Genomic DNA, 11,751 nt, shown 5'->3' with positions numbered 1-11,751 from the left:
GTTCAACCTCTCTTTCATTTCGTCCGAGATCCCTAAAGATTAGAAAGCTGCCGCGGTCATCCCCCTCTTCAAAGGGGGTGACACTCTAGACCCAAACTGTTACAGACCTATATCTATCCTGCCCTGCCTTTCTAAAGTCTTTGAAAGCCAAGTTAATAAACAGATCACTGACCATTTTGAATCCCACCGTAACTTCTTTGCTGTGCAATCCGGTTTCCGAACTGGTCACGGGTGCACCTCAGCCACACTCAAGGTACTAAACAATATCATAACCGCCATCGATAAAAGACAGTACTGTGCAGCCGTCTTCCTCGACCTGGCCAAGGCTATCGACTCTGTCAATCACTGTATTCTTATTGGCAGACTCAATCGCCTTGGTTTCTCAAATGACTGCCTCACCTGGTTCACCAACTACTTCGCAGATAGAGTTCAGTGTGGAAAATCGTAGGGCCTGTTGTCCGGTCCTCTGGCAGTCTCTATGGGGTTAAATTCTCGGGCCGACTCTTTTCTCTGTATATATCAACGATATCGCTCTTGCTGCGGGTGATTCCCTGATCCACCTCTACGCAGACGACACCATTCTGTATACATCTGACCCTTTTTTGGACACTGTGTTAACTAACATCCAAAAGAGCTTCAATGCCATACAACACTCCTCCCGTGGCCTCCAACTGCTCTTAAACGCAAGCAAAACCAAATGCATGCTTTTCAACCATTCGCTGCCCGCACCCGCCTGCCCGACTAGCGTCACTACTCTGGAGAGTTCTGACCTACAATACGTGGACAACTACAAATACCTAGGTGTCTGGCTAGACTGTAAACTCTCCTTCCAGACTTATATCAAACATCTCCAATCTAAAATGAAATCTAGAATCGGCTTTCTATTTCGCAACAAAGCCTCCTTCACTCACGCCGCCAAACTTACCCTAGTAAAACTGACTATCATACCGATCCTCGACTTTGGCGATGTCATCTACAAAATAGCTTCAAATACTCTACTCAGCAAACTGGATACAGTCTATCACAGTGCCATCCGTTTTGTTACCAAAGCGCCTTATACCACCCACCACAGCGACCTGTATGCTCTAGTCGGCTGGCCCTCGCTACATGTTCGTCGCCAGACCCACTGGCTCCATGTCATCTACAAGTCTATGCTAGGTAAAGCTCCGCCTTATCTCAGTTCACTGGTCATGATAACAACACCCACCTGTAGCACGCGCTCCAGCAGGTATAGCTCACTGGTCATCCCCAAAGCCAACACCTCCATTGGCCGCCTTTCCTTCCAGTTCTCTGCTGCCAGTGACTGGAACGAATTGTAAAAATCGCTGAAGCTGGAGACTTACATTTCCCTCACTAACTTTAAACATCAGCTATCTGAGCAGCTAACCGATCGCTGCAGCTGTACATATCTAATCTTTAAATAGCCCACCCAATCTACTTACCTCATCCCCATATTGTTTTTTATTTACTTTTCTGCTCTTTTGCAGACCAATATCACTACTTACACACCATCATCTGCTCATCATCATCTGCTCATCTATCACTCCAGTGTTAATCTGCTAAATTGTAATTACTTTGCTAATATGGCCACTTATTGCCATACCTCATCATGCCATTTGTACACACTGACTGTGCACTTGTTTATTCCATGTAACTCTGTGTTGTTGTTTCTGTCGCACTGCTTTGCTTTATCTTGGCCAGGTCGCAGTTGTAAATGAGAACATGTTCTCAACTAGCTTACCTGATTAAATAAAGGTGAAATAATTGTTCAATTTTTTATTATCTTACGGTTCTGACTTGGTGTACAGGGAGAATACTGTAAGAACGGCCCAAGTTCTGAATTCTTTGGCTCTACATTTCAAAAGTGCTGAACAAATAGTTATGTTGATTACATCTGTCTTAGCTCACTCATTAATGTCTTAATCGATATTAAGGATGGCCTCTTATCCGCTTATCGTTCCCTTATGCCATAGTTTGTACATATCAATTGTCAGTAGAAACCACATTTGTTTAAACAAGTCAGCCATATCAGCTATGCTTTTTAAAAAGGCAGTAAATTAGGCTGAATTAACTGTTTCGCTGCCAGACAAGGCATAGCTGATAGCCAGGTGTAGCGGTGGTAAAGATTCACTCCATGTTCCTGAAAGGAAGGCTCTGCTATTGGAACAGCTTCATGTAGGCCCTAACAGTTTTTGTGGCACCGTTTGTTAACCATTATAGTGGAAGTAATGTATTGTTTATGTTGTCTTGTGTTGTGTAGTGGCTTTGCTGGCATGCATCAAAAACATTTTTGTGGAGTTTGCCACACCAAGATTTACATGCTAAAATCACCACTGAGCCTACTGTCCAAACTCCAGCCACTTGCATTGCTGATCCTGAGCATTATCATTGCAATTTCAGTCATGCAATATCAATACTATACTACATATCATCATGTTTACTTCTGGTGTAATGGTGATGGGTATTTACCATGGTGAATGATTGAGGCTTCTAGTGGCCAAAAGGTCATATTATTAACATAGGCAGCGCTATGGAGCTCGGCAGCTTGTAGTCCTCAAAAACAGAAATTAGTTGCCCCAGATTCCTTGAGCCATTTCTATTGGGAAAAATGAATGGGGAAAGGATAAGGTTTTGTAATAAATGCCGCAAATAAGGTTAACACAAGCTTTGAAGATCAGAGATCTTATACTTTTTGTTCTATGAAATAATATCAGTCAGTTAACATGACCTTTATGAATTATGAAGCCTTTTATGTGCTTTAAGTGTGTTTTTGATTACATAAATGCTTCAAAATTCACAAAAAGTGCCGTTAGCTGATGAAGATTACCTCATAGAACAAAACCACAGACGTTATTTTCGGCATTTATACAAAAATCCTCCAAAACTCCATTAATTTCCCCATAGGCTTTGTCCAACTAACCATGGCGGAGTTAATGCCTACAAGAAGACACATTACTATTATTTAACTAGGCAAGTCAGTTAAGAACAAATTCTTATTTACAAGGACAGCCTAGGGGTTAGCTTCCTTGTTCAAGGGTAGATAGACAGATTTTTACTATGTCAGCTCGGTGATTCGATCTGGCAACCTTTCGGTTACTGGCCTTATGCTCTAACCACTAGGCTACCTGCCACCCCCTATCTCTCTCTAATGTAGTTAACTGGGTGGGTCTTCCAACTTCACTTGCTGATCCCACCTGGTGACCCTGTTGAAGTCATGTTCAACCAGATCATCAGGAGGGATAAGTCAACCATGAAGAAAAAATTCACTATTTCAAAATGGAGATTGCCTCAATGGTGCTGCCCATGCTGTCAGAGACGCTATAACTGCACAGATACAAAGACGAGTCCTCTATCTATCTCTATGTTATTTACTGCAGTCCCCTTGAAGTTCCTTGGCCCTACACAACTTTATTGTCAAATTTGCATAGGAAATGTGTATTTTTGCTGTCTTATGTTATTTCCCAACACCCGGGGCTATGAAGCAGTTAATTAAAACAGAACAAATAACTGAAAGCTCTCTCTCTGGCCTCTCTGTCCTCTCCTCATAATAGAACAGCAAACATTATCTGTGTGCATCTGTTTGTTTGAATCTCACTGTCTGATTTGATGTTATGCAACATTCTCTCTCTCTCTTTCTCTCTTTCTCGCTCTCTCAACTGTGTCTCTGTCTCTCAACTGTCTCTCAACTGTCTCTCTCTCTCAACTGTGTCTCCCTCTCAACTGTGTCTGCAGAGGTTTATCATAGTTTCTCAGAAAGGCTGATGCTCATTTTGCTGCCTCTACATTTACAAAAGGAAGTGAGACATGCCTTGGGGGTATTGTTGTCGGTCTCTGAGCCTTGCTTTTTAAAGTTTGTGTGCATTAAAGAAAGCACCTGGCTGAGTTTAATGGAAGTTCTGTCTTAAACAGAAGGAAAAAAAGGGTCCCCTTCTTTTTGTATCAAAGACTTTGCAAGTGTTCTGTCTAAAGTGTGCATGTGCATGTGCATGCTTGGGTGGGTCAGGGTGCGTGCATGCATGGATGTGTCAGGGTATTGGCATACATACAGTTGAAGTCAGAAGTTTACATACACCTTAACCATATACATTTAAAGTTTAAGTTTCTTTTTACAATTCCTGACATTTAATCCTAGTAAAAATTCCCTGTCTTAGGTCAGTTAGGATCACCACTTTTATTTTAAGAATGTGAAATGTCAGAATAATAGTAGAGAGAATTCAGATTTTATTTCTTTCATCACATTCCCCAGTGGGTCAGAAGTTTACATACACTCAATTAGTATTTGGTAGCATTCCATTTAAATTGTATAACTTGGGTCAAATGTTTCAGGTAGCATTCCACAAGCTTCCCACAATAAGTTGAGTGAATTTTGACCCATTCCACCTGACAGAGCTGGTGTAACTGAGTCACAGGCCTCATTTGTAGGCCTCATTGCTCACGCACACTTTCTCAGTTCTGCCCACAAATGTTATATTGGATTGAGGTCAGGGCTTTGATGGCCACTCCAATACCTTGACTTTGTTGTCCTTAAGCCATTTTGCCACAACTTCGGAAGTATGCTCGGGCTCATTGTCCATTTGAAAGACCCATTTGCGGCCAAGCTTTAACTTCCTGATGGATGTCTTGAGATTTTGCTTCAATATTTCCACATAATTTTCCACCCTCATGATGCCATCTATTTTGTGAAGTGCACCAGACCCACAAACAGAGAGTTCAGAGTAGCGATACTTCTTTATTCACCACACAGGTGAAAACGACACCACTCAAACAAATGCCCCAAAACACTGAACTAAACAGTCCTGAACAACACGTACACGCAACACTGTGACTTACAGGCACAAGAGAACACATAAAACAATCCCGCACACCCAGCAGGCAGGCCGGCTGGATAATAAAGCCCAACCAATTAACCTAACTTAACACAGGTGTAACTTATAAACAGACAAGGGGGAGGAAAAAGGATCAGTGGCAGCTAGTAGGCCTGACGACGACCACCACCCGAACAGGAAGGGGAGCCACCTTCGGTAGGAGTCGTGACACCTCCCCCTTTTTCCTCCAAACATAATGGTCATTCTGGCCAAACAGTTCTATTTTTGTTTAATCACACCAGAGGACATTTCTCCAAAAAGTACGATCTTTGTCCCCATGTGCAGTTGCAAACCGTAGTCTGTTTTTTTTATGGCGGTTTTGGAGCAGTGGCTTCTTCCTTGCTGAGCGGCCTTTCAGGTTATGTTGACATAGGACTCGTTTTACTGTGGATATAGATACTTTCTACTTGTATCCTCCAGCGTCTTCACAAGGTCCTTTGCTGTTGTTCTGGGATTGATTTTTAGGAGACAGAACGCGTCTCCTTCCTGAGCAGTATGACGGCTGTGTGGTCCCATGGTGTTTATACTTGCGTACTATTGTGTGTACAGATGAATGTGGTACCTTCAGGCATTTGGAAATTACTCCTAAGGATGAACCAGACTTGTGGAGGTCTACAATGTTTTGGCTGATTTCTTTTGATTTTCCCATGATGTCAAGCAAAGAGGCACTGAGTTTGAAGGTAGGCCTTGAAATACATCCACAGGTACACCTCCAATTGATTCAAATGATGTCAATTAGCCTATCAGAAGCTTCTAAAGCCATGACATCATTTTCTGGAATTTTCCAAGATGTTTAAAGGCACAGTCAACTTAGTTTATGTAAACTTCTGACCCACTGGAATTGTGATACAGTGAATTATAAGTGAAATAATCTGTCTGTAAACAATTGTTGGAAAATTACTTGTGTCATGCACAAAGTAGATGTCCTAACTTACTTGCCAAAACTATAGTTTGTTCACAAGAAATTTGAGAAGGGGTTGAAAAACTAGTTTTAATGACTGCAATCTAAATGTATGTAAACCTCCGACTTCAACTGTACATATACCTGATGTGTGTGATTTGGTTCAGTTGTAGGCCTACCCAGTAACTCCAGACATAAAAATTATATTGAACTACAACTTACTTTTAACAGAAGTCTTCCTGTAGGAGACAGAAAGAAAAAGGATAGCTGTTGAGAATCAGACAGCAGTGCAGCTCCGCAGCAATTGCACAATACTCCCCACACTGGGGATGGTAACAGTCAGCACTCGGGGATCTCTACACAAGACTACATCAGAGAAACCCATAACGGCTGCATGGTTTTTATTTACAAGATGCAGTATGTACAAAAGTTCATAGAAGAAAAAAAAACATTAATTGAAGACCAACAGACAAACAAACAAATATTCACATTCCACTGCATTGTAAACATCATATGAATTTGATCAGAAATATTGAACAATAATTTATGTGCTGTAGCTTGCTCAATATAAAACACTTGTTAGTGTTTAGTTAGCTTGCATAGAATATGGCTTTTTATACATATGGCTATGTTGTAACAGTTTCTTATAATTATAATAATAGAACTCTGGTGTGCAGACAGTAAATTAAAAGGTTATTATTCTATACATAATCTTGACTGCAGTTGTACTTTCAGTGCAACAATTACATGTGCATGACAGTCACTTGATTGACAAAGCTTACTGTATTAGAACTGCTAGAATGGACAGATTGAGAAGAAAAAGCCAACCAGTGCTCCAAAACACATTGCAAAAAGAAAAGGATGTATTCTTTCAAAAACAGGGAATCTTATTTATTTTATTTCTTGCATTTTGTGTGCGCCATTGAAGAGATCCACTTCAGTAACTATAGCAACCGCTCTACAGTAGCATCCAGGGCAGTCCACATAACAGGAGGCTCCAATGTAAGCTGTCATTGTAAATAAGAATTTGTTCTTAATTGACTTGCCTAGTTAAATAAACATTAAAAAAAACAAAGACCCAGAAAGAACTAATAGGAGCCCACCTTTGGATGTTGGGCTCCTATTGGTTGGTGGAGGTGTGTTTAACCTCATCTCTGTTTCCCCTTCATTCTCCCTGTGTTGCATGTGAACTGCTCGTGTGGTTAATGACCTCACTTTTTTCCTTTCCAGAGCTGCCCTTTCATCCTCCCCAGCCGGAGAGGCCAGAGTGGGGAAGGGACAAGTGTCCACCGGGGTCGAGCACCCCAGCTCCAGCCATTTGGAGAAAACAGATGAAGTGAAGTTGAGAAGTTTCTCTGGAGAGGAGGAGACAGAGGGAAGAACTGAAGGGTCAGGATCCTCAAATCTCTGTGAGAGAGGGATGTGATAAGGGAGGAGAGGAAAGGGGGATAAGGATAAGGAGAGGAGTTGTTATTAAACAAACATACAGTGCAAGCACTGTCATTGATTGATAGCCAGTTCTCTGGGGAGTTAACCTGTGATATACATTGCGTACATTATAGGTGACCTGAACAGGAAAACTATGCACTGGTTATAGCATAGTCAAGCCACATGGTCAGGAAAACAAATGTTATTCTCCTCTGTTTTAGCCCTTTTCTGTCATTTATTTACTATAACAACAAGGCATCTTTATAGTGTTTTGTTGCATTTGCAGGGGCACAGTTATGTTTTATTTTTACAGTACTTAGTCCAACATGTTTAAGGCTGCTGTGTCCGTCTCTTTTGAGTACATGCTGCTACTTGTTCACCCCCACTGGCAACGTACAGTACACTCTCTTATCCAAAACAGTTCATATAGACTACTAGAGTCATAGCCTCGGAAAGTAGTTTGGGGAAGACAGTTTTGCCGGCAATACAGACAGCTATATGCTGCAGCACCCATACTTCCCGCGACAATGACTAGAGTATGTCCACGACATTGTAAAGTTATACCTACCCCTTTTGTCATACCCCTGCCACCCAGGGCTTGTATAAGGTTGGAGATGAATTCAAAGCTATGGTGCTCTGGCCACAGCTGGCTGCGGAGCTGGAGCCAGGAGTCAGAGAGAACAGTCGCAGCTCGGAACACACAACACTGGAGGGGCAGCAAGGCAGAAGCAGGATTTTAGACACAGAGGTTACGCTGATAATTTGAATAGACGGAGCACCACACAAAGCTGATCATCATTGTGCTAATCAGAGGTTATTGATTATCCTGCCCAGTAACGCTGACAACAACACAAATTTAGACTTTAGAGTACTGGAACCAGTGGAGGCAGCCGAGGGGAGGATAGCTCATAATAATAATAATGTTTGGAAGGGAGCGAATGGCATTGCGTCAAACACATGGAAAACCAGTGTTTACTGTATATTTGATACCATCCCGGTCCTCCCGCATTGCTCAACAGAGAATCAGAATGAAGGATTTAATGATAGACATAGCAAATACACTAAGTGTGTATAAAAACACGAGAATAAATCATTTATTAAAATGGTGTCATTTAATCAATAGATGGTGCCTCACCGGATCAGTGTTGCACAGCAGGTTGACATTGTAGTGGTGGGAAATCCAATAGTCTTTAGGGAACACCTTATGCTTGGAGGAAAAAACTGGTTCAGGAATCACAGTATTCACAAGAGTATCTATGGCAATAGACAAAACATCAAATTGATAAAACATGTAACCACTAGGAAGTGAACGCATATTTGTTACTCAGGGTGCATGCAGGTACAAAAGGATAGCCACAACGTTCAACTCACAAATCCAGCGTGGTCTGAATTAAGTGTGGTTTGAAGATTCTTGACAACCTCCCTCAAAAAGTCATCACATCCACTACCTTGGACTGTCAATATTGATAGCAACAGTAAAACTGTGTGAGAGAGATCGAAATAGAGAGAGAGAGAGAGAAAGAGAGAGAGAGAGAGATGCAGCAGGTTAATGGATGGAACATTTCTGTGTCCTGCCCATGTGGTTAATGAGAAACATCATGACTTCATGTTAACTTGCGAAAATGAACAACAAACCTAAATTACAGAACCACTATATGAATTACAGTACAATGGTAATGTGGTCAAATTAATCAAACAAATACAAATCCACAAATCAATCAATTAACTTTAGCATATTCTGAATAGATGTAATCACTGAATTCCTCTTACCTGATCGTGACATCCTTTTATCTTCATGAGAAAGGCCACTTCTCCATGTCTGTGGTTGAAAGCATGCAATACGCAGATCAAATAAGTCCTTTGGTCTGACTAGGCAACGTTTCCTCAGCGGTTCCTTCAAGTGTGTGACACAGAGAGAGAGAGAGAGAGAGAGCGAGCTCTCAGTCTTTTCTTTTTCCTCTACTGTTGAGACTCCAGCTTAGTTGACCTGTCTTTTAGAATTCCTCCTTTTGTCTCCCGGGCACTTTCCAGATCTTTTCACCCCCTTCTCTCTCTCACGCAATCTGCACTGCGCTCTCACTTTGGATTTTCCGACCTCTCAGCCTGTCAAACTGCAGCCTTTCCCTTTCCTTCTCTTTCCCTGTTGACCCAGTACATTACAGACCTCACTCTCTGCTCACCCTTTAAATTGGCTAATGGACAGAGTGGGGGAAACAGACCCGCTATCTCTCTCTCTCTCGCCCTCAGGGCAGTCTGTCTGTGTGAGCTCAGACAGAGGCTAGCCTGAAAGTGAAAGTGCTTGATATCTGCTCCCTGTAAATCTCTCAGCCCCTCCCACCACCAGTCATTTCACGTCCCTATTGACTGACCAAGCCCCCTCTCCCTTTTAATTCAATGAAATTAAATTCAATGGGCTTTATTGGCATGGGAAACAAATGTTTACATTGTCAAAGCAAGTGAAATAGATAAACAAAAGTGAAATAAAAAATAAAAAATAAACAGTAAACATTACACTCACAAAAGTTCCTCTCTCTCACTTTCTCTCTCCCTCTCTCTGCCCCCCCACCCCCAATCCAAACGAGGCCTCAGAAGGCTTAAGTCATGCCATATGTTTTCAATCCACCTCCCACACCCATGAGCTTGTGTGCATGCCTCCTTGTCTCCAGTGAGCCAGTTAGTAATACTCATCCTGTTGAGTCACCACACAGAGGGAATCTCATACATCAACAATTATCTTGTATTTTTTTAGGCTAAAAAGATTGCAACACTGACTGACTTACGCTGCAAGTCATTCAAGTGTGCAAAGTCAATAATAATCATGACAGTGAAGCTGATGTTCCTTCTCAAAAATAAAAAATAAATGAATAACAAAAAATGACAGTTGATTTGAAGTGGGAAAGTTTAGTATCCTAGTTTGGAGGCTTAGATACTTCCTCACATTTTGATAGCACTTTAGTTTGTGGTACACTCGTTTATTATTTCAAGTGCTACTCAGATATTTTTGTTATGACAAACTACTATTGAGAAAGTGAGTGGGGATCAGAAGTAGATCAATTAGTACATTGTCATGTTCAGGTTTTACGTAGTCATTGTTGTAGTACTACTTCATGTGTCACTTCCATTTTGAACACGGGCCAAGAGAAACAGTGAATGTTCTAGAGGTCCAAAGGGAAAAGGAAGACAGAGTTCTGCAGTCCAACAGACCAACATTCTTCAGCCTCCCAGAGGCACCATCAGTCCTAACTCTTTTCACCTTGGTCCTCTGCATAGGGCAGTAGGATGATCTCAGGTCAGTTTAGCATATTCTTCCTTTATGGTTCAGAAGTGGGAAGGATAAGATGGTCCGAGATCTGTGTCTAAGAGCTTCTACCCAGAGTGTATATACAGTGCCCTCTGTAATTATTGAGACAGCGAAACATTTTTAAAATTATTTTGGTTCTGTACTCCAGCACTTTGTATTTGAAATTATACAATGACTATGAGGTTAAACTGCAGACTGGCAGCTTTAATTTGAAGGTATTTTCCTCCATATTGGGTGAACAGTTCAGAAATTACAGCACTTTTTGTACATAGTCCCTTCATTTTAGGGGACCAAAAGCATTGGGACAAATTCACTTATATGTGTATTAAAGTAGTCAAAAGTGTAGTATTTGGCCCCATATTCCTAGCACGCAATGATTACATCAAGCTTGTGACCTGGAGTCACTTTTATTGTAAATAAGAATATAACATGTTTCTAAACACTTCTACATTAATGTGGATGCTACCATGATTACGGATAGTCCTGAATTAATCGTAAATAATGATGGACAAAGTTAGACTCAAAAATATCATACACCCCAAAAATACTAACCTCCCATGTTATTGTAATGGTGAGAGGTTAGCATGTCTTGGGGGTATGATATAAAATGCTAACCTCCCATGTTATTGTAATGGTGAGAGGTTAGCATGTCTTGGGGGTATGATATAAAATACTAACCTCCCATGTTATTGTAATGGTGAGAGGTTAGCATCTCTTGGGGGTATGATATAAAATGCTAACCTCCCATGTTATTGTAATGGTGAGAGGTTAGCATGTCTTGGGGGTATGATATAAAATGCTAACCTCCCATGTTATTGTAACGGTGAGAGGTTAGCATGTCTTGGGGGTATGATATAAAATGTTAACCTCCCATGTTATTGTAGTGGTGAGAGGTTAGCATCTCTTGGGGGTATGATATAAAATGCTAACCTCCCATGTTATTGTAACGGTGAGAGGTTAGCATCTCTTGGGGGTATGATATAAAATGCTAACCTCCCATGTTATTGTAACGGTGAGAGGTTAGCATCTCTTGGGGGTATGATATTTCTGCGTCTGTAACTTTGTTTTACTGTCTACCCTACTATATTATAAGACCTAACGTTCCACCAGCGGGCTGTCCTACAGTTTACAATATCAAATCAATGGCCATGTGTAGATTCTTTAAAGTGTATTCCTTTGTTCTGTGTTGGAAACACCCTTTAAGTAAGTATGATTCACTGGTACATACCATTTATAAAAAATAAATAAAAAACAAG

General features: G+C 41.2%; 1 protein-coding gene across 2 annotated transcripts; it reads right to left on the bottom strand.

The window, feature by feature from the left end:
- Positions 1-6,150: 6,150 nt before the first annotated feature.
- On the bottom strand, positions 6,151-9,522 carry LOC118375175 (uncharacterized). 2 transcript variants are annotated; one of them, XM_035761675.2, is made up of 5 exons: positions 8,965-9,522; positions 8,566-8,675; positions 8,330-8,395; positions 7,763-7,900; positions 6,151-7,173 (listed from the first exon to the last, which is right to left on the bottom strand). In XM_035761675.2, exons 1-5 carry the CDS (start codon positions 8,975-8,977, stop codon positions 6,817-6,819), a joined length of 684 nt encoding a protein of 227 aa, XP_035617568.1. In that variant the 5' UTR covers positions 8,978-9,522; the 3' UTR covers positions 6,151-6,816. The 2 variants fall into 2 exon arrangements, with proteins under 2 accessions (XP_035617568.1, XP_035617567.1); XM_035761674.2 differs by having other exon boundaries at positions 8,330-8,401; positions 8,965-9,512.
- Between the last annotated feature and the right edge of the window lie 2,229 nt (positions 9,523-11,751).

The sequence above is a fragment of the Oncorhynchus keta genome, chromosome 34 (genome assembly GCF_023373465.1).
Source record: "Oncorhynchus keta strain PuntledgeMale-10-30-2019 chromosome 34, Oket_V2, whole genome shotgun sequence".
Lineage (NCBI taxonomy): Eukaryota > Metazoa > Chordata > Actinopteri > Salmoniformes > Salmonidae > Oncorhynchus > Oncorhynchus keta.
Note: the sequence above shows the minus strand (reverse complement) of the source record. Positions and strands in the feature narration are given on the sequence as shown.